This window comes from Alosa sapidissima, chromosome 15 (genome assembly GCF_018492685.1).
Source record: "Alosa sapidissima isolate fAloSap1 chromosome 15, fAloSap1.pri, whole genome shotgun sequence".
NCBI classification, from domain to species: domain Eukaryota; kingdom Metazoa; phylum Chordata; class Actinopteri; order Clupeiformes; family Clupeidae; genus Alosa; species Alosa sapidissima.
In genome coordinates this window covers 15138173-15161695 of record NC_055971.1, presented here as the reverse complement: position 1 = coordinate 15161695, position 23523 = coordinate 15138173, and the positions used below count along the sequence as shown (strand labels likewise).

The 23523-nt window shown below is 41.7% G+C and overlaps 1 protein-coding gene across 5 annotated transcripts in view; it reads right to left on the bottom strand.

Moving 5' to 3' along the window:
* The window catches only part of col4a4 (collagen, type IV, alpha 4), a 68543-nt gene that overhangs the window by 16677 nt on the left and 28343 nt on the right, over positions 1 to 23523 (bottom strand). For 3 of the 5 annotated variants that reach the window (XM_042064316.1, XM_042064315.1, XM_042064319.1), the window contains exons 5-30: positions 18818 to 18952; positions 18363 to 18407; positions 17927 to 18043; positions 17773 to 17841; positions 17453 to 17488; positions 17276 to 17338; positions 17052 to 17087; positions 16242 to 16283; positions 15821 to 15901; positions 15314 to 15358; positions 15083 to 15145; positions 14759 to 14803; positions 13870 to 13923; positions 10638 to 10698; positions 10366 to 10470; positions 9960 to 10112; positions 9047 to 9052; positions 8682 to 8771; positions 7801 to 7958; positions 5576 to 5648; positions 3821 to 3936; positions 3356 to 3539; positions 2806 to 2874; positions 2386 to 2493; positions 1915 to 2133; positions 1482 to 1643 (exon numbers count right to left, since the gene is read on the bottom strand). In XM_042064316.1, the coding sequence (XP_041920250.1) occupies positions 1482 to 1643; positions 1915 to 2133; positions 2386 to 2493; positions 2806 to 2874; positions 3356 to 3539; positions 3821 to 3936; positions 5576 to 5648; positions 7801 to 7958; positions 8682 to 8771; positions 9047 to 9052; positions 9960 to 10112; positions 10366 to 10470; positions 10638 to 10698; positions 13870 to 13923; positions 14759 to 14803; positions 15083 to 15145; positions 15314 to 15358; positions 15821 to 15901; positions 16242 to 16283; positions 17052 to 17087; positions 17276 to 17338; positions 17453 to 17488; positions 17773 to 17841; positions 17927 to 18043; positions 18363 to 18407; positions 18818 to 18952 (2335 nt within the window). The remainder of the gene's footprint in view (positions 1 to 1481; positions 1644 to 1914; positions 2134 to 2385; positions 2494 to 2805; positions 2875 to 3355; positions 3540 to 3820; positions 3937 to 5575; positions 5649 to 7800; positions 7959 to 8681; positions 8772 to 9046; positions 9053 to 9959; positions 10113 to 10365; positions 10471 to 10637; positions 10699 to 13869; positions 13924 to 14758; positions 14804 to 15082; positions 15146 to 15313; positions 15359 to 15820; positions 15902 to 16241; positions 16284 to 17051; positions 17088 to 17275; positions 17339 to 17452; positions 17489 to 17772; positions 17842 to 17926; positions 18044 to 18362; positions 18408 to 18817; positions 18953 to 23523) is intronic. The other 2 variants (XM_042064318.1, XM_042064317.1) reach the window with 2 other exon arrangements.

The following is a 23523-nucleotide window of genomic DNA, read 5'->3' as shown; positions in this document are numbered from 1 at the left end:
GCATATTTCCCATCATTCATTGAATGAAAGTGCACACACATCTGCCAAAAATGAAACAGGTAGCCTATAAGGCTGAGCCAACATATGAAAAAAATAAAGAGATACCCACACACTGTTATATAAGTCCCCAGAGTGTTTCCTTCAATTTCCCGTTAGGGATCAATAAAGTATCTATCTATCTATCTTTTATTAGGCTACAACGTTTCGACCAGAGGTCTTCGTCAGGTATCAAGCAGATGTTTTTCGCCATTACCTTATCCATGAAACTACATTGTTAAATAGTAAAAAGCCTGATATAATCACCCACTTTGGATATTGGAGCTTACCGACTGTGCATCTTCAGTTTTAACGTGAAGTCATAATCCCATAGCCTATTCATTCGAATCTGTCCATTTCTTTCCAACTTGACCGAAGACATCCACACATTTGCACAGACGTCTGCATTATTGTCGAGCAGCATAGTTTATATTCTCCTGTCTCTTGATTCGTTTGTAATGGAGGTTGGCATTGTTATGCCAGTCTCTCTACTGTATTCGAAGCTGCAGGTGTCAGTCTACAGAATCGTTAGCATAGATAAATTGATATTATGAGAAGCAGCTGTCATTGAAACATTCTTTCTCTACACTGAGTTTTTAAATTATGAATCTACACACCTCAAGCATGTCGTCTTGACTCTTTATAAACTAACCTCAAAGCAAAAGTGAAATTTCGTGAAGTCAATTCTTTGATAGGCTATGTGATGACACACCATTTTACTGTAGGCCGTTCTCTATTCAATTCACCATGCTTATGTTTTCAAAATCAATGACTGGTTTGTGTTCGTTTTGGATTTAAATGGCATTCAGAGGGTCAATGAGAAAGTCCACATTCCACGTTTTCATATCAACCTAAATTAATGAGGTGTTGGATAAGTCTGGTTCTATTCTATATCTAAGGCCGCCTTGATTTCGAACTTGCGCGCTGTGGGTGTGACAGAAGCGGGAAAGGGAGAATATGCGTAACTGAAAAGTACGTAACTGATGCGTGTAAAAAAAACGTGCGATTTACACACAAATGGGAGAATTCGCCCCCTTACTGCATATTAACATAATAATAATATATGGAAATTAAGTCAGCTTGATGAGAACAAAATGCTAACCTATCATGTACAGGTACACAACAGGACTGAAAAAGGGAAAGTGATTCAGAGGAATAATCTATGGACAGGTTTACTAAAGTGCATGAAAGACAGTCAAGCACAGACATGTTCATCTATGTACAACCTCTCGACTAACAGGGAGGCTACACTGGTCGAGCAACTGAAGCGCTCCGCATAGCTCCTGTTATAATCAATAGAACTGGCTACACCAGACATGATAGCAGCGCATACCTTCGAACAAATAAGACCAGTTGAACTATTTTTACACTCCGTGAATGGAGCACTTTAGTTACGTGCCTGGTGTAGGCCGGGCCTAACAGAAAGGTAGTCTAGCTGGACGCACCTGCCTGCCCATCATTGCCCTTGCACCCTGGTGGACCATGTGGGCCATTTAGACCGTTCGGACATGAGAGAGGGCTGTCTCCTTTTGGCCCATCTCTGCCTCTGTAGCCGTAAGCCCCTGCCTGCCCTTTGCCTCCTGGTACTCCATTCCTTCCAGGCAAACCTATAGAAAACAACCCCAGGAGAAAAAAGCTGAAGCAATACCTCCAAACACCCAGTAAAGAAAAACCAAGACACAGAAAAGCCTGCATGGTTGCAAAGAAAAACTACAGTGGTTTCAGTGTCATATCACAGATGCTACAGAACAGAACAGAACAGCACAGCACAGCACACACACACATCTTGCATTAGCACCATCTAAACAGCTACATGTAAGTGAAAATATGGATCAAGGGGGAAACCCATTGCCAGTAGAGAGATCATGATGGTCATACCCGGTGCACCCGGTGCGCCTGTTGGTCCGCGTAGGCCCATGGCTCCAGGGAAGCCCGGACGTCCACTATCCCCGATCAGACCCGGATACCCAGAAGTGGAGGGCCCGTTGGGTCCCTTGAGTCCGGAGGGACCATCGCTGCCGGGCGGGCCTGGGGGGCCATCGATGCTGGGCCCCTCTGGACCCCGTTGGCCTGGATCTCCACTAAACCCGGGAGGACCTGATGTGTGGACACATTGTGAGAGTGTATGAGCATGAGACAGTGGTGTTTCTGTGTGTGTCCATGCATGTGTGTGCATGCGTGTGTGTTTGTCTGTTTGTACTGATGTTAAACCATAAACCAGGTTTCCCAGGACCTTCTCTCTCTTATTAATTAATTATGCTCTCTTTCATATGCATGTATGTGCATGCTTTGTGTGTGTGTGTGTATGTGTGTGTATGCATGCGTTTGTGTGTGTGTGTGTGTGTGTACCCAGGCTTCCTCGTGGTCCTGGTTGTCCTAGTTCTCCCCTCTCTCCTTTGGGGCCGTTGTACCCTGGAGGTCCTCTGATCCCACTGGGGCCTTGAAGCCCTCGGGGACCTGTAATAGAGAGAATAAGAGAAGGAGTGAATGAATGTAGGGAGGAAAAGAATGAAAAAGGGACACAGACTACAAAAAGGACAACAGCATAGAATATATAATGCAACTGTGGAATGAAAGCTTTACTGTAATTCTGAAACAGTACAGCTGGAGTGGCTAGGACACAACACTGTTTCAACTTTTTTCTTTTATTCAAAACATTATAGAACTTCACAGCATTCAACAGCTCAGTAACGTGGCTCAATGAGTACATTACGTCCACCATAACTCAGTACAATACACTCACACGCACATACACACACACACACAAACCTGGTGAACCACGTTCTCCTTTGTCCCCAGGTGGTCCTGGGTTCTTTTGAGGGCAGGGGAAGGTGTCACCTGCAGGAGAGATAAACAGGAAGCAGAATTATTCATGAGCTCTGATCTATTTCTTGTATAGTTAATGGAAGAGAGAGAAAAAACACAACAGATATGGCCATTTCTGGGATCTCAATGGTGGTATACTATTTGTGACCCCATTTTGTCTGTGTATGATAGAACAGCGGCTATTTCCACCAGACTGCATGGCTTTGAGTGGTGGGAACAGTGGGAAAGCCTCCATTAATGAACAATAATACGCATGATCCGACTGAATCAATAACACTACATTCTTGAAGGTAGCCAAAATGGCATCAGCTAGGGATCAATTCTGCTTATATATCTCCAGCCTGAATGCTATAAGGGGTCAATATATTTCCTTCATGGTGTCATGGTGTGTGTGTGTGTGTGTGTGTGTGTGTGTGTGTTTGTGTGTTTGTGTGTATGTATGTGTGTGTGTGTGATTGATGGCCTGATGTGTGGTCTTTTCTCCACACCTTACCTGGATTTCCTTTTGGCCCTGGCAGTCCGACTGGTCCTGGAGAGCCATCATCCCCTGCAAAGCCCCGCAGCCCTGGAGCGCCAAGCACACTTGCCCCTGGGGGGCCATCTGGGCCCCTGAGGCCCTTTGCACCAAAGTATCCAGGATGCCCTGCATCCCCTTTATCCCCGGGGTAACTTTCTCCCTGAGGGGGGCAACAGATTGATCATTGCAGTCTCTAACTGGACACATACTGAACCAATCCCAGTCTGGCTATTCTAACACTCCCTCTCCCAATGTGTTTGTGTGTGTGTGTGTGTGTGTCTGTGTTTGTGTTTGTCTGTATGTGTGTGTGTGTGTGTGTGTGTTTGTCTCTGTGTGTGTGTGCACATGTGTGTGTGTGTGTGTGTGTGTGTGTTTGTCTGTGTATGTGTGTGTGTGTGTGTGTGTGTGTGTGTGTGTGTGTGTGTGTCTTGTCTCACTTACCTTAGGCCCCGGTGGTCCAGGCTGTCCATCACTGCCTCCGATTCCCAGCCTGCCTGGTAATCCTCGGCGGCCTACAGACCCTCTTGGCCCAGACTCACCTTTTTCACCTTCTAAACCAGTACAGTAATCAGTACAGAGACCACTCGTCAGAGTGAAGATAATGCATTGCATGGGCATATTTGTGAGTGAGCATTCAAAACAAATCATGGATTATATCATTTGATGGCGATTCATTGGGTTCATTGGGGGGGATTTTCCCATGTGCGTAAGGGTGCGTAATGCTGCGTAAGTAAAAAAAAGCGCATACCTATGCACATTACACTCTGCGCAAATTCTCCCCTTTGCTTCAATTTGTTATTTACGTAGGAGTTACGCGTTTTGGGAGGAGCAACACCAAAACCTGGGTGTTTCTTATGTATACAACTGTTGCGTGCATTCTGCCATGGCTTAAGCACCTTTCCAACTACGCACTCCGGAGGGCTGTATTAAGGTCGAGCGCCAATACAAGGTGAAACAGCATATTGCTCTATGTCGGCAGCAGCCCTATTTCTAAATACATAAAAATACACATGTTACACAGAACGATACAAATTAACATTACAGTATCAATTTTGGTGCTTAATATGCTGATAAAGCTTCATGTTTTCCCCCATTACAGTGTTACACGGTGCCATATTTCCCAACATTACCTTATCCATGAGACTACATTGTTAAATAGTGAAAACCCCGTTATAATCACCCACTTTGGATATTGGAGCTTACCGACTGTGCATCTTCAGTTTTAACTTGACGTGAAGTCATAATTCCATAGCCTATTTCATTCCAATCTGTCCATTTCTTTCCAACTTGACCAAAGTCATCCATACATTTGCACAGACGTCTGCACTACTGTCGAACAGCATAGTTTATATTCGCCTCTCTCTTGATTTGTTTTAATAGAAGCTGGTATTGTAATGCCAGTCTCGCTACTGTATTCGAAACTGCAGGTGTCAGTCTACAGCTTCGTTAGTATAGATAAATTGATATTATTAGAAGCAACTGCCATTGAAACTTTCATTCTCAACAGTGAATTTTTAAATTATGGATTTACACACCTCAAGGATGTCGTGACTTGACTTGTTTATAAACAAACCTCAAAGCAAAAGTGAAATTTCTATGTGATGACACACCATTTTACCTTTGCCTTTGCTATTCAGTGCTTACGTTTTCAAAATCAAAGACTGCTTGTGTTCTTCCTGGATTTAAATGGAATTCAGAGGGTCAATGACAAAGTCCACGTTCCAAGTTTTCATATCAACCTAAATTAATGAGGTGGTGGATCAGTCTGGTTCTTTTTTAAATAAATCACACCTCTTTCACAAGGCCGCCTTGATTTTGAACTTGCGCACTGTGGGTGTGACAGAAGCGGGAATGAGAGAATACGCGTAACACAAAAAAAGTGGGTAAAAAAAAAAGCGTGATTTACGTGCGAATGGGAGAATCCCCCCATAGTGCATTACATTAGAATTTTGTGTTTGTTTTCATGTTCTTGTGCTTGTGCTTATGCTTGTGTGTGTGCGTGAGTGTGGGTGTGTGTGAAAATCAGACAAATCAGAAAATCACATTCATGATGCCCTAGATATCCACAAATATGAATATGATACATGTTGTGCGTGAATAAGATGTGTAGTGTACATTGTATGTATTCACAGAAAGGTATGTTGTTGAATAACATAAAATGATAAATGTTTGAAAGGTTTGTACAGGTCAGTTTACCTGGCCCGTTGACGAAGACCGTTTCACCTTTCTGACCCTTTTCTCCTATCGGACCTTCAGATCCAGGAAAGCCCTGGAATAACACAGAGAGTAAATGGATACTTGCACATTGATACTTGTGGAATGCATTCCAGGCCAGCTCTTTCTTTCCTGCTTTCTCTCAAGAACTGGGATTGTTGATGCTGAGGCTCCATACAACAAGGTGAGCTATTAATTCCGTTGATTTTTCACATAGATCTCTGTTTCTCGAGGTCACGAGTACTGTTGGAATGGAATAAAACAAAAAACAATCGGTGTACTCAGTGACCTCGTGAAAAATCGCCGGAATTTTTTCTTTTAAAGGTGCCCTGCCACACAAAACCGTTTTTACTTGTATTTTTTCAAATATGTTAGGTCCATATGTGGACATGTTTGTGTTAGGTTGTGAATGTGAAAATGAACTGCTACCTCCTCTGTCAGCTCTAGCCACTGAAAAGTAATAAGCGGAGAAATCAGGCCAATTACAAAAGCTGGTCAATCTGACATGGTGTTGACTAAGCTCATTATTCATGAGCTCGCTCAGTTGAGACCGCGGTCACAGAATTCGTCTAGCTCAGTGACAGTTTTCGTATAAGGATGGTTGAACGTCAACGGGCTTATGCGCTATGCACAAATAGAACTTCAACAATGCACATGCTGCCCAAGAACCCAGAGTTGAGGATCAAATGGCTCAAATCAAATCAAATCAGATCAAATGGCTCAAATGGCAAATGGCTCAAATGGCCAGAGTTGAGGATCAAATGGCTTCAGTTTATTTTTTGGAACAATGACACAACACTATGATTCAAAATTAGTTATCTGTTCATCACATGTTTTAAGAGTGACTTCATCAACTTTGGCAAGTTCAGCAGAGGCTTCGCAAAAAGGTTGCTGTTGAAGCCTGGAGCAGTACCATTGCGGCAGTCTACAACCAGTGCCCAGCCCGTTAGTAAAATGCTAAATTGTCAACTCAAGGAAGTGCTATGTTATACAGGTTTAATGCACTCGCTAGCCTAGCAGGTTTTATGTCCATTTGGACAATGCTAGCACTCGCTAGCCAAGCTAAGTTCATGCCATGAAGCTAAAATTAGTTGATAACAGCTATCGCCACGCTGTCATGTTATGGACGAAACCGACTAGCTGTTAGCCAATCAGAGTCAAGCAGCTTAGCTCGTTGAATATTAATGAGAACTGCCGCAAGACCAACTGAGTCTTCCTGCAGGCTTTCTATACCACGCTAGAATGGCTTGAAACAAGGAAACCAAGGCATTTCTTTCACAAAAAAATGTTACATGGGTCCATGGTAGAATTTCAGACATTACCACAAAGTAATGAAATATATGTGGCAGGGCACCTTTAAGAGAATAGGATGTGAACAGTCTGGATGAATAGCAAAATAACAAGATGCAACCACTCTTACCCTGAATCCTCCATTCATCTGCTTCGCTTCTTTAGCTGTCTCATCTCTCAAATACGCCACTTTATCTCAGCTGGTCCTCTCACCTAGGCTTGGCCCTGCTTTTCCATTCTAGCTTCCTGCTGAATGCCATATCCTTCCACTCCATAGTTACAAACAATCTCACCCATGCAATGCAATGACTCAACATGCCCACCACTGTATCTTTTAAATACCCCTAGTTCCTCATAAATACCCTTTAATTCAACTGTTCTCCTTGACTTCAGGAGCCCCTGGACATCCAACATTTGCGTGTTCCCTCCTTGACTGCTTAGTTCCTCAGTGCTGGACACTAGCCCTCTCCTCTAGTCTATCCAAGCATGCTAGGCTCTCCTTATACTGAAAGGGGATACTGATGTTGGTCTCTGGTGCTACTGTTGTGTCATGTTGAGGCATGTTGAGGTCAATGCAGGGCCCCTGTACTCCTAACATCAACCTGACACTGTTTCCTTCCTTGGACGGCTTCCTCAAAGCTTTCAGTGCAGTTTCCATCCTCCATCCACATAAGCAAGTGTGAAGTGTTCCCTTCTGCTCTGATCATACCCATGTACAGCACATGATCTGTCTCTCAAAGGATATGTTCAAAATAAAGAGAGAGAAATCTGCTTCATGCTGACTTCATCTTATATGATCAGTTCCATTCCACCTTCATGCATGTGCACATGTCTCTAAGAACTCTCCTCACAGCTACAGTATGATAGCCGGTGGTGATTGGTGATTGGTGCTGGTTGCAGCAGGCTTGAGTACTCACAACTGGACCGACCGCACCCGGGCGGCCTGGGAACCCGGGATCGCCACTGAGTCCTGAGGCTCCTGGGTTACCCTGAGCGCCTCTCGGCCCCTGAGAACCTCTGTCTCCGGGGGGACCAGGAAAAGGTTCGTTTGGACATTGACAGTCACCGAAACTACCTGTCCACACAAATACAGTCACACAGAAATACATTAAGGAAGGTACACACAGACAAACACAGATACAGGCACACAGAGATAAAATAGTTCACTAGTTCGCCTATTGGATTGCTTAGGCTGAGTGCAGAGAATAGTTTGGCTGGGTAGCTGGCCATGGTCCTGGGATGCCATTAGCGGAAATCACATGCGCGTGCCATGATGTACGCTAACAACTCTTATGGATATACCACAGATATGGTAATTTAGAGCTTAGAGCTGATAGTGAAATGGAGGAGCAGGAGAGGATGTGGGAAGCTTTGCAACTCCAGTGTGACGTAATGGGCAGTATGGAGGGTTTTATTCCCCACGAACGGAAGTGAGTGATGGCTGTCAGTCAACCCTATGGGCTCCTCCCGAACTTTGTTTAGAAAACATCATTTAAATATGTTATGCAGTGATAATAATAATAATAATAATATGTTTCTTTTATATAGCACCTTTCTCAAACCCAAGGTCGCTTTATATAGTAGGAAGGCGAGGAAACACAATAACATACAAACAAAACAATACAACAAAGACAAGTTATCTGTATGGAGCTATGTGTTGGGTGTGGAGAAGTGATAATTAAACAGAAAGGTCTTGAGATGTGCTTTGAAGAAAGATAGATGAGATAACCATATTACCATAAACATATTTACACAATGAATCAGTTTTCAGCTCGACAGCTTGGCTGCATGCAGATACCTGTGATTCCTTTATCGCCTCTGTTGCCCGGTGCACCTTGGTCTCCTTTCTCTCCTTCGGCTCCAGGATCTCCAGGCAGACAGTCCTTTCCTACAGAACATACACACACGCTGTTATACATGTCACCCTCATCTACTAATGTAATTACTAATCAGGTGCTCTAATTGTGGTTCCGTGTTACAGCAAGTATGCTTTGTCTTAAATTTCAGTTTCTCTGCACATGCACAGATCATTCATCGCAAACTGTTTTAGAATATGTCTACAGTACACAGCATGCAGGTATGCATGCATAAAACTGTGTGGCTACTGTTTCAGCTGAAGAGTTGTGATTTGGTATGGCTTCGGGGTTTGAGGATGAGGCTCACCGCAAACTAGTTCAGAGGCACATACAGCAACAAAGATCATGAGTCACGCGTTGATGATCTCATGTCGGGGAGGACACACAGTGATGACGTCACACCAACATGCAGATCAGACACAATATGGGTCAGCACAAAGGACAAACCAAAGGGTAAACAACAACCAGACATTAAACACCAAACAACAAGGAGGGAGAGATTGTCAAGGAGGGTTGTGAAAACAACACAACTTGCATTGTTTTTTAACACATCTCTGTGTCCAGACAGAACATTCATTTTAAGAGTGTACATATGTCAATGTTTGCACATAGCAAAGTAGCCAAATTTGCGCAAGCAGCATGTTTTTACATGTTTGGTATGACATCAAACATGACAATATTAAAAGGGGGCAGTGATGTAACAGAACCCATGAGAAAGGTATGAAGATTACCAAAGTAGCTTTCCAGAAAATAAAAACAATGTTTTCAATTGTTTTCATTCATCAATGTTCAAAAGAAATTCACTAGAATTTCAGAAAAAAAGTTCAGCATTTAGAACAAACTGAGGCCAAATAATGTCACACATCCAACATACAATTAGGAACAGGGACAGAAAAAGACCACAACCCTTTACCTAATGACAACTGCACGAAAACACAGGGTTAACTCAGTTAGGACATAACTGAGGAAAAGGTGATTTAAAATCCTGAATCAATCAGCATTCTTCATAGTTTATTTTCAAATTATTATTTTTTTTTTTTACAAAAATAAATTAATATTATTATATGCATCAAATCATGCACCAATGTTTGTGCAATATTTGGTGCAAAAGCAACAACAAAAATGTAATAATTAAGTACTTAATTGTAACATTTCAACCACATATCTATTATTGAGAGGTAAGGGGGCAGAAGGGAGGTTGGTCCTCATCATCTCCATACCATCAGGGCCAGGGGGTCCGGGTGAGCCTCTAGCACCAGGTGGCCCTTTTTTCCCTGGTTCTCCAGGCACAACATAGTCTGGTGCACCACCCCGATCCCCCTTCTCTCCGAGGGGGCCTGGTAGACCCACGAAACCTGGCTCTCCAGTAGGACCTGACACACACACGCCACACCACACCACACAGAGTAAAAAGAAAGAGTGATTAACAGAGAGACATACTGTAACAATAGACATGTAAAGAGAGAGATAAATAAAACAGAGACAGAGAGAACAACAGCAACAGAGACAGAGAAATAGAAAGACTAGACAAAATAAGAGATAGATAAAAATGATTAAAAACAAAACCCTCTGTCACACCAAGAACAAAAGGGTCAGTATTATCCATGTATAATAGACTTCTCTTACCTGGGATTAAGACCCCACGCTCTCCTGGGGGTCCGTGCATCCCCATGTCCCCAGGGTCCCCTGATGGCCCAGGGAGACCGGGATCCCCAGGATCCCCTGTCATTCCTGATAAACACACACACACACACACACACAAAAAACAGACACACACACACACAACAACAAACCCAGATCCATGTGTATGAGCACAAGAAAAAAGGAACACATATTTACATATGATCACCCTAATCATTATGTGCAATTGATTCATTGAGTGTGTGTGTGTGTGTTACCTCTGTAGTCTTCTTGACTGTAAAAAGTCTGACCCTTGAACCCAATGTCTCCACTGTAGCCCTGTAAGACAATGGCACTTGACCTTCCCTTCATGATTGGACATAATGTATTTGTTCATTGTAACTGTTTAGCACAGAATTCATTTTTATTCAATCCATTTACTGTAGTCTTTTCACAGTTTTTTCTGATACCAGAAAAATGAGAAAGATATGGTACAGATATAGCACAAATGAAGGCTGAAACTCCTTATTTTGAGAACTACAGTATGTTTTGCATTTTTTTGTCCAGTGTAATGATTGATTGAAATGACACAGTGATTTGACTACAAGATGAGTCTGAAGGTAAAATCAGGGATTAAAGTGAAAAAAAAAAAAAAATCGTTTGACTGAACTTTTTTCAGGCCATAAGTCATACGTTGTTCATATCTACCTAGAAATAGCACCCCTTTTGCGGTCGCGACCTATTGGTTTTTAATGTACAAAAAGATGCAAACAGCAATGTAAAGCACCAAATAAACACCAAAACGAGGCTACAGGGTACTCTTAAGTTACTATAATAGTATAACTATAAGTATAAGTATATATACTCTTTTGATCCCGTGAGGGAAATTTGGTCTCTGCATTTATCACAATCCGTGAATTAGGGAAACACACTGCACACACAGTGAGGTGAAGCACACACTAATCCCGGCGCAGTGAGCTGCCTGCAACAAAAGTGGCGCTCGGGGGAGCAGTGAGGGGTTAAGTGCCTTGCTCAAGGGCACTTCAGCCGTGCCTACTGGTCGGGGTTCGAACCTGCAACCCTCCGGTTACAAGTCCGAAGCGCTAACCAGTAGGCCAAGGCTGCCCAAATGCCACCTACAGGTGAATGCATAGAACATAACAATCCTATGGTTCAGGCTTGGAATTTCACCATTCTGGGGGCAAGGCCACTTGGCCTTCAGTTGGGCATATTTGGTGGGGGGCACAAAGGCCACATGTCAGGGCACCAAGGCCAAAGTTAACTATAGCATATAAAAATGATCAAAGTTGTATTTAGCCTATTCACTGCAGTAGACTTGCATCACTGTATGAAACATGACAAAAACATGAAAAATGACATATTACATAGAACTGTAAATCTTCTGATCATCTAATAATTACAGATATCTAGGCTACATATAACAGTTATTTTATTATTTGGCCTGCTATGAAATCATGTATTGAACAATTTAAGCACAGCTCAGCTTTAAGAAACTCAAATAGCCTAGATGCATGCTTAGCATTTTGTGATCATTAAGGCTACTTTCACAAACTGTTAGTCAGCTGTCCTCTGATTTACCAATATCTAGGCGATATTTGTAACATTTATTTTGTATTTGGCTCATTATGAAATCATGTGGAACAATTTAAACACATTGTAAAACTTAAAGCCCAAATTTGGAGACATCCATGCATGTCGAAATTTACTGCAAATTCGAAACTGGATTACTCTGGAACAGCTAACTGTACAGGGGACTTTTACACCTTTGTGTTCGGTAAGGTCTGCTGTTTATTCTTATATATGGTTTGTCATGTGTTAAAAGAAGGGTTCGATATGAATGGGTAGGGAGATCATGGACGCAAAACCTTCAGTAGAATGTATGATTAAATTGAATTATATTGTTTACTTTTATCACGAACCGATAAACAACACGAACACAGCAATTATCGGCTAACATCGTTTAAAAGCTGAGAAAAAGCTCTTTTATGTGATACTTGTGATGTCTGTGTGATGATGAGTAGGCTACTTCGCGAGTAGTTAAACTGAGAAGAATGGGTGAATTTGGATGCACTTTCTTTCTTGCACTGTCGATTTCTCCACTGCGTAAAAGACTAAATTAATTTGCGCTGTGAATGCTAAGATTATTTTGACAGGCCACAGGCCAAATAAAAATCGCTATTAGTAGGACGCAAAGCAGAATATTGAAAGAAGGGGGCACCAAGGCCACCGTGGCCTGTAAACCTCTGATTTTCAAAGGGGCATCAAGGCCAAAGCAAGGGGCTACGACGGTCATGGCCGTCGTGGCCGCCGTGAAATTCCTACCCTGCTATGGTTTGTGTACCCTGTAGCCTCGTTTTAATGGCCGCCATGTGAATAAGGCGAATTGAGAGTGTTCTTGATTGAGATTTAGTTTTCCTGATGAACAAAACAATATTTCAGTACCATCCCTGACCATTGCTGATTAGCCATTGCTGTTCTTTTCTACTGCAGCAATATTGTAGCAAGGCTTTAACTTACACTCTTATTTAATTACTTCAGGCCAAAAGTGTTTAAAGGGGAGATTTTTTTTCTTGTTAATATACAATTCAACACCAAGTAAAATCTATAAAATCAAGTTTGCAAGACTTCACATTTCCTCATCAAAGTAACGAATCAGAAAAGTCTAGATATTGTTCATATTTCCATTTGTTGCCTCATCCGCATTTAATGAAAACATAGTAATTTTGAGTTTTACAGACAACTCAGTTTTCCAATGAGCAGCAATACTGTGTGTGCTCGTGCAGGAGGTCTGCGCATCTGATAACGACAATCTGGAGAGGGCGCTTTTGTCTTCAGCAACAGATTGTATAAGGTTGACACTTTTGTCACTATAATCCAACTTTTAGACCGTCAGACGTGTTCTTTTTTTTAAGCAACCGCCGCCCCAGGCCAATGAGACAAGCGTGACAACATAAACAAAGCGGAACTCATGGCTGACGTATCTTCTTGAGCGGTCTCTGATTGAGACACAGAAAGTTCTCAAGAACACTATAGGTCTTTAAACATTTACCATAACACACATTCATAGCCTGGCGAGGGCGCGTCTAGATTTCTAGGCTAACACATTCATCGGACCTAATATTTGTAGGCTAGTTGCCTTAAAAAAAGGAAAAGAAAAGGTGATAGACGCCCCCTCCTATTTTTTTTCTCACAGGATCTGCATCGATCTCAAATATGACATTTCTAAAATCAAATTGACGGAAATCCGTCGTACGACGGAGAACTTTAATCCTTGTAAAATCTGCTTTTGTGCATGTTGTTGCACAAAAACTGTAAATACTCCTACAAAGCCTCACTGAATTCATATAAACAGCGCCTCCTTGTGGTTATGCCATGATTACAGTCATAGCAATTAGTCACCAGGTGTATGATGGGGTGATTTCTGTTATCATTACATCTGTTTTAATGTGCAAAATAGATGAATGCAATGCAGGTTTGAATGGAACAAACCTTGGGTCCAGGTTGTCCAATGAGTCCAGGTAGACCGCCATCTCCAACAGGGCCCTGCCGAGCAGTGTAATGTCATATCACACACACACACACACACACACACACACACACACACAAATCTTAATAAAACATTCACTGATATGGAAAAACTAGCATGGACATTGGACAACCAATGTGATCTATCTGAAACACGCACACACACACACACACACACACACACACACACACACACACACACACACACACACACACACACACACACAATAACCCGGAGTTTCATCAGGACCGGATGCAGTTTTGCTTCATCCTCTGCATGGCTTCATATCCCACAAGGAACATTTAATTTTTACCTGCTTCACTGTAATTGTGTGTATTTTACTTATTTTGTCTAACTTTGTGGTGCCAAAAGATAAAGTTAATAGGTCTACAGCTACATCTAGTGATGAACGACATGGGTCAAAGGATTGATGAATCATGTGTTTGAATAATAAAAAAAAAAGACAATTAGCCTATTTTGTATATACAGTCACAGTTTATTAGGTACACCTACCAAACTGAATGCATTCTACTACAACAGCCCTGCAATAAACTGTATATTTTCAGTACAGTAGATTGGGGAGGAGCTTCATGTGCTACAACACATTTGTCCAACTCACAAGCATTGACTAGAGTGGCAGCTATCAGCTCCACCAACAGTGTCACAACCTACCCCTGATGGATGGAGGGGTGTTATTATGGTTCAGTGTGCATTGGGACTGCCATACCAACAAAAAATCAGGATACAGTAATAGCACAAAGGCCCAAGGATGAGGCACACAAGCACACACACACACACACACACACACAAGCACACACATGCACACGCACACACACATTCAGAGTGACTTACCATAAATCCAGGAAAACCTGGTGGCCCTGAAAGCCCTTGAGGACCCTGAAAAAAATTAGAATATGCAGCTGTAGGTTTCTTTCCACATTCTACACATCAACACAAAACATAATGCATTCAATTCTTAGGCTACTGATTATTATACTGGAAGCTGATTAGTTAGTTGCCATATATTTATTTATATATCCAACAAACCAATTCCATAATGTGATTGTTTAAATGTGACAATTTAATATAGTATCTTTTTACATTTGTAGTATGTATCTGTGCCATTGTTGCTACTGTGTGTGTGTCTGTGTGTGTGTGTGTGTCTGTGTCTCATACTCTTTCTCCAGGGTAGCCACGGACACCTTTCTCTCCTTTTTCTCCCAGAGGTCCTTGCAAACCCTGAAGAAGGACAATTTTCCAGAATACACACAAAAATTCCATCATACATTCATTAACCAATAACACACAAACAGTACACAAATACTCTCTCTCTCGCCTTTTTCTCTCTCCTGCCCCCTCTCTCTCTGTCGCACACACACACACACACACACACACAAACAAACTTACCACTGCACCATTATACCCATCTTCCCCTCTTGGCCCTGGATCTCCCTGAACAAGCAAAGAGAAATAGATTGGGTTGAATATAATATATGATCATCAGTGGGTCTAGTTGTGTGTCCATCACTTTTAACACATGAGGCATTCATGACAGGGTCGCATTCATTACAAGGTCGTATTCAAGACAAGGTCGCATTCATGACAAGGTCGTATTCATGACAAGGTCGAATTCATGACAGGGTCGCATTCATTACAAGGTCGTATTCATGACAAGGTCGCATTCATGACAAGGTCGTATTCATGACAAGGTCGCATTCATGACAAGGTCGTATTCATGACAAGGTCGCATTCATTACAAGGTCGTGTTCATGACAAGGTCGTGTTCATGACAAGGTCGTATTCATGACAAGGTCGCATTCATTACAAGGTCGTGTTCATGACAAGGTCGTATTCATGACAAGGTCGTGTTCCGCCTTCCTCCCCTCCTGTTCTCTTCTCGCTGCTCATTCTCACCTTCTCTCCTTTCCCATAAAATTCCTCTGGAAGGTCCACAACTTCAAAGGGACCTGGAGGGCCCTGGGGCCCGACATCACCCTATACACACACACACACACACACACACACACACACACACACACACACACACAGCACTGAAGTAGTTTTTAATTAACTATACTTCTACACTTACTGTATCTATGTAATATGTGTGTGTTAAATGTACTGTAGTTAGATAGATGTAGGCTGTCATAACCCTTTATAGAGATGTGTTATACAGTATGACAATACATAAGCACCCAAACACTGTAAAACACAATTGAGATTCACACACACACTCACACACACACACACACACACACACACACACACACACACACACACACACACACACACACAAATACAGTTTACAGAATAGTTAACAGACATATATGCACACCTCATCTCCTTTATGTCCAGGTAAAGATCTTCCATTATCACCCTTGATGGAGAAACAAGCAATGGAGGACAAACATGGTGAAAAAAGTGATGGCGGTAATGAAAGGGGCTTTAATGGTGAATGAATAAGCATGGGATAGCCAAGATGACAGGGCATGAGTTTGCATGGGATAGCCCAGATAACAGGGAATGATGTTAGGAAAGAATAATTTTGATTGGTTAATTACCGGTAATTTTTAATTTCTTATGTGATTTGATCTTTTTGTGTAAGGGGCCTTTTCTAGCCTATATGTGTTCATCTCTGTACTTATTCTGCCTCGTCAAATGAGAAAGGTATGTGCCCTATGCAGGATGGTGTGTGGAGGTCACATTTATCTGAGGCCTCTAGGAGCCAGGCAGGGAATGGCTGTCAGTGTTACCAAGGCAATGCAGTCGCCACTGTAAAGGCACCTACTACGTAGGCCTTGAAGGATGGAGTGAGGGCTTTTGAGTGCCAGACAGTGATGGTTGCCATGCACAGGGCTATATGTTTCTCTTATGACATGTTAACACCAAATTCTTGTTTCAACTGGTTTGATATGCAGATATACATATCAAATCATATATGAGATATGCGTTGTCTGAGTGACGCTTTTGTGGCTGAAGATTCTGGAAGATTCTGTTCAGATGGTTATAAAAAGGTCTGAGTTGTGACTACCTGATGATCGCAGGTACCAAAGGACTCCGTCTGACTCAGTGCCTCGTTGTAATTTTTAAATATGATAATGACTTAGCATGCAATAGCTTGGATGTATCTTTGTGATGTACTTACAGACTGACCCCGCTCGCCAGGCCGACCAGGAGCTCCCTGTTACAGAATAAAGCACAAAACAGAGCTACAGACATGAACAGACACATATAACAGAGAGAAGAGACAAAGAGAAAGAGACAAAGAGATAACAGAGAGAAGAGACAAAGAGATAACAGAGAGAAGAGACAAAGAGAAAGTGAAATGGAACCGGAAAGAGGGATTATGAGAGAAATAAAAATATTTACATCAATTCCATAAGGACCCACTGGCCCTATTGGACCCGACGTCCCCACAGACCCGGTGAGGCCCTACAAACAGGCAGAGGCATGGGGAGAGTGTGAGTGCCATCTTGGTTGAAGTTTATGCAGAATATTATGTACAGCAAACTTTCATGTGTCTGTGTGTGACAGCAGAATACTCACAGGACGACCAGGTAGTCCGGCCAGACCGATGTCTCCCTGTCACAAACATACAGGTGTTCAAGAGGTCAGTTGCATGTCATATCTATCTATACAAAGCAACACTTAGATCTCCATAGCCTACTTCTTATCAGACACTGTTGTGTGTTGGTACAGCGGTTTGTGCCTGTGTGTGTGTGTGTGTGTTTGTGTGTGTGCTTGTGTGTATGTGTGCGCGTGCCTGCGTGCGTGTGTGTGTGTGTTGAGACAGCAGGAGTAGTGTCTAGTTCCTGAGGTGTGTTCTACAAGCATCAGTTGTGTGGATACTGGACTGGTTCACTCACTGGGAGACCAGGGAAGTAATTGACTCTGTACGAGATATCGCCCTTCCCTCCTTTAAGTCCTGGATAACCCTGAGAAGAGGAGAACAAACATGTTTTACTGTAACATGCAATCCTCTCTCCACAAGAGGGGCTCCTGAATCAAGTGTGGACTTACTGATGGCCCTGGTAAGCCATCTTGTCCCGGGACGCCAGAGTATCCAAAGTTGCCACGGGTTCCATTACAGCCATCCAATCCTGGCAGGCCAGGAAGGCCTCCTGGCCCTGGATGACCCTGACACACACACACACACACACACACACACACACACACACACACACACACACACACACACACACAGCTGATGATTTATTATGATGATTTATTATGATTATGACCTTGAGTGCTCTGGGAGTTTCCCATTTAATTGAATTGCTCTCATTGTAGCAACACAAATATGCACACGTGTAGACTAAGTGTTGTTGGGTGATAAGTCATTACTGTAAGGTGCTCCAATATGAAAGGCGTCAAATTGTCCCCTTGGTAGTACTGTAGCTTGTTTCTTATCTCTACACACAGACATACACACCAGAAAGAGAATACTGGTACTTACGTCCACACCGTTCAAGCCAGGGAATCCAGCTCGGCCTACACTGCCCTGAAGAAGAGAGGAAGAGTTGGATATGACTGTTCATGGACATGCTGTGGAAAAGTTACTGTAGCTTTCAGTCATCAATCAGGCAAAATCAACACACACAGGCATGACAGCAACTCCTGTCATCAAAAAATACTTTTAGTCCAACAAGTACGATATGAGGGAGGCTGATCATTATGGTGGCAAGATATGGCAAAATTTTGCACAGCACCTAGAGCACCTAGCATTGTGATGTTGGGGTACTGGTGCTTGTGTAAGACACTGCATGTACTGTACTTTTGTTTACCTAACTTCTATGTATTCCGTGTGTGTGTGTGTGTGTGTGTGTGTGTGTGTGTGTGTGTGTGTGTGTGTTGTGTATGTGTCCTGCATGTGTGTATTGGTATGTTTATTGGGTATAAGCAGCACTTTACCATATCTCCTTTCAGACCAGGACCACCAGAGAAGCCCTCATCACCACGGAGACCCTTCTCCCCTGGGGGGCCTTGGGGACCTGGAAAACCAAGGGGGCCCTGAGGACCCTGATTCCCCAGAGCACCAGGAGAACCCTGGGGATGGAGAGATAGATAGATGGATAGAGATAGATAGATAGATAGATAGATAGATAGATAGATAGATAGATAGATGGACAAGGTAAGACAGAGAGGGAAGCATGTCTAAGGAGATGGGTAAAACAAAACAAATGTTGGACCGTGAAAAAGCGTTGACCGAATTGAATGGGATTTTCTTTTTTTCTGTGTTGGACAGATTTGGATTCGGCAGGAAGTTCATCTCTTTAACTTTAAACCTTTATTTGAACGTATCATTAAGGATTTTGGTAGAGGTTCCCATCTCCCTCTATCCCTGGCAGGGAGAGTTAATGCTTTGACGATGAACATTCTCCCCAAATTTCTGTTGCTTTTTCAAAGTATTACCATCATGATTAACAAGTCCTTTCTAATATAACTATACAGTGAAATATCCCGTTTTATTTGGAATAAGAAAACCCCTAGAATTAGAAAAGACTTTGTGTAAAGACCTAATTCTTCCAACATCCAATTCTACTACTGGGCCTGCAACGTACAAGCTCTCTTTCTGGGGTCAGTCCCCTGGCTCAGATGAGCAACCTGCCTGGTTGCAGATTGAACAGGCCTCATGTCATCCCACTTTGTGGGGAGCATTGTTATTCTCTTCCCTTCCAATTGCATTTGCATAATGCCAAATCCAATCCTGTTGTGAAGGAATCATTGAAAATTTGGACTAAAATAAGACGACACTTTGGATGGCATGCAAACTTTCTCCTAGACCCTCTGTACGCAAATAATCATTTTCATCCCTCTATGTCAGACAATTCTTTTAGACTATGGGCTCATAATAGTGTTCCAAAAATGAAATATCTTTATATTGATGCCATTTTCTCCTCTTCTGAATCACTGCTTAAACTGCCTCAGACTCATTTCTTTGTTTTTTTACAAATTCGTGACTATATAAGATCTAATTACAACTTCTCCTAATGCTCCTACCCCCACACAGTTGGATTATTTGTTTTCAGTTGATCCTTCATCTAGAGGGGTGATATCATATATATACAACAACCATTGTCTAGCCCAGTGGTCCCCAAACTACGGCCCGCCACCTCATTTTGGGTGGCCCCCCAATCATTTCCGTGGTATATAGCATTCGGCCCGCACGGGATAAACTATAACCTCCGCAATTTCCCCCATTTATTCTCTATGGTGAGTCTTAACAGTACTCATGTCGGCAGTACTCATGTTGGCGCTGTTTCACGTTTGCCATCGAAAACGGAAAGAAAATGTACAGTAGGCCTACTACCTGCAAACAATGTAAGAAACCTATGCTGACTGCATCAGTGCTCAAAGTATTCTAAAAGTTTATCAATTAATTGTTAATTGTTAATAACTAACTAGGCCTAACTTCTATTCAAGTCATATTTCTGGGACTTTCTGGAACAATTATTTCTATTTTTTATTCACTCGTTCAAATGTTCATACAAAGAGTTCACAAAGTTCTCATCAGGTGAGTGAAAGTTAGAATGGTGGTCATTTCAGACCACTTCAGCACTTCATATAATTCTCATAGTTTGAGAACTTTAAATTATTTTTAGGATATTCACAACTTGAGCTGTGTACTGTATGCAAAGACACAGAGTTCATAGTACACACATTTTTAATAAAATATACTTTTGGGACTCCCTGCTAATACTTTTGGGAATGCAAAAGTATTTTTATTAGTATTATTTAATTTGAGCTACATTTTACACTGATATGGCATGATGGCAATATAAATACAGCTAACAATGATATTAAATTGCAATAGCCTATGATTAAATGTAATGGAATATTCAACTAAGGTAGACTGCTGTTCACAGCACTAAGCTTTTTATGGTTACTGATATACTCTGAGTCTCTGGCCCTCTCTTAGAGCCAGGCATAGTGAGCTGGCCCTCAGAAGAAAACGTTTGGGGACCACTGGTCTAGCCAATTAGATGTATCCCTACATTTTTTAAAATCTGTGTAGGAGGAAGATTTGGGCATTGACTTGACAGAGGAGCAGTGCCTCGTTGGGTCACATGTTCTGGTTGTGTCCAGAGTTATCCAATTTTTGAAATTTCATATTTAAAACCTTGTCTGATGTCTTGGCCACAGACTGGAACCTGATACAGTGTTAGTTCTATTCGGGATACTGAGCGAGGACAGTCCTTTAAAAGGATCTGCCTCCACGGCAACAAGGTTTATAGTTCTCTTAGCACGCAGATTAATTCTCTTGAGCAGGAAACCGACACTGCCTTCCACTCATACTGATATTGATCAATGATATTATGCAACTCAAATATACTCTTAGAGGTTCTATTGAAAAATGTTATAAGACTTGGCAACCCTTCATGGATTACATGGAGCCCAGGCATTCCCCTTAATATGTGCTACCTTTATTATGATATTTATTATGATATGAATCGGCTCATTGTTGATATTAATGTTGTTTACTTTTGTGTTGTGCTCTGTGTGTGTGTGTGTGTGTGTGTGTGTGTGTGTGTGTGTGTGTGTGTGTGTGATTGTTAGGTCGGTGTACTGTATGTGTGCAATTTCAATATGCTTTATAACATGTATGTATAAATATATGTATGTAGACACTTGCAACTTTATGCATTCAGACCTCACTGTTTGTTTGTTAACTTGAAAAATCAATAAACAGAAGTTTAAAAAACAAAACAAAACAAACTATGAACTATGTTTCCAGATACCACTCAGATTGAGTTGCTGCAGCCAACAGCTAGAGCCAGCTATAAATCTTTAGAGATTGTCTTCGCCTGTTGCTAGTCCTTTGGCTCCAAAACAACCCCACACTCTCAGGGGGAGCTCTAGTCGGCAAAATATCTGAAACTACAATGGATGCCTTTAAATTCAATATTATAAGAAGTTCTGATTATTAGTCTACAATTATTATTTCAGGCTATTAATCATATTATTAACAAACCCTTCTGTGTAAATCTGGAGAATATAGATAGGAAAATTAACTGTGTAATATATAATATATTACACACAATATATATGTGTTAATATGTTGTGTGTATGTGATATGTGTCTTTAAATGAGCCCTTTTGCTCTGAGTAAAAAAAATCCAGCATCTACAGAGACAACAGTATGAAGAGAGAAAAGCCAATGATGGCTCATACATTTGTCTCCCTCTGCTGGTCATCAACAGGTATTGGTTCACTTTAAAAAATAACACAGAGCAGTAGGGTTGAAGTTACAGGCAGAGAGGGTTAAAGCGGAGCGAGAGGCGCAAACGTATGTAATCAAGGATCTTTGTTACAGGTGTGTAATTACTTACAGAGGCTGACATCCCGGTTCCAGAAAGTAAAAGTCCTGTCATATATTCTTTCTACTTGTGCACTTAACACACTAAAATATCATTAATTTTCTGATCTACCTGGCTGCTAATTATGATTAGATGGTTTATCAAATGGTTGGATTAAATACTTGGCAGGACTTTTACTTTCTGAACTGATATCCGCCTCTGCTTATGCATGTGTTATTACTATGTTACAAGTATGTTTAATAGAATAGGTTTTTGTAAGACATCCTTGTCAAACAAAACTCATCCGTAGATGAGAACCCAGAAAGACAGAGAAGATCTGACAAAACAAAACATGTAAAATGCTATGTTCATGGTTATAGTTTTTAAATATGAACATAATGTATGTCACATATGAACCATGGTTTAACATGACTAGGAACTAAATTAATTAATTTAGAGTTTTAAAAAGTCTACTTTAAGTGACTTACTATGTCACAGGAGATTTTTTTTTTTTTTGGCCCACCACCACCCCCCCTCTTCGGAGGACAACTTTAATTTTAATTAAGTAATATATTTTTCAAATTCAAATACAATTTGTCCTACCTCAACCATTTATGTTATGACCCTGGAATCATATAGCACCACGTGAAGTGAAACATCAGACACATGAAACGCAAGAAGGTAACAGATAGACAAGTGAGACGGAGAGACAGACAGATAGACAAACAAACAGACAGACAGACACGCAGACAGACAGTGGGACAGGACAATGACAGAACTGACAGGACGGGACTCAGTTCTTTGTAATTGAGTAGAAAGGTCTGTGAGTGGTCATGATCGGTTTATGGGAAAGGGCTTTGGTAACATGCTATGATTGGGTGTTGCTGCTACTGTGTGTCTATATGTAGAGTGGTGAATGTGGAGGGGGGGGAGGAGGAAATAAAGTTAAATAAAATAAATAAATTAAGTTTAATCAAACAATCAACCAATCAATCAATCAATCAAACAAACAAACAACCAATCAGAGCAACAAATAAATAAAGACAGAGAGGGGGGCAAGAAAGGGGGAGGGGGGTTAAAAAAGATGTGAATGCTAGTTATCCATGGGAAAATATATCACATTGTGAAAGGCTGCCATACATTAATGCCTTTGGTGTTGACATAGCCTGACTATGAGAAGACATTTTCTACCTCTGCCACTGATGCCGTCCTCGTAACATTTTCCAAAGTGAAACAAAATGTTGCCAGTTGGAAAAAAGGGGGATGTAAGATTTAGCCAATGTTTTTTTGGGGGGCTCGTCAGACAAAAAGTTTAAGAACC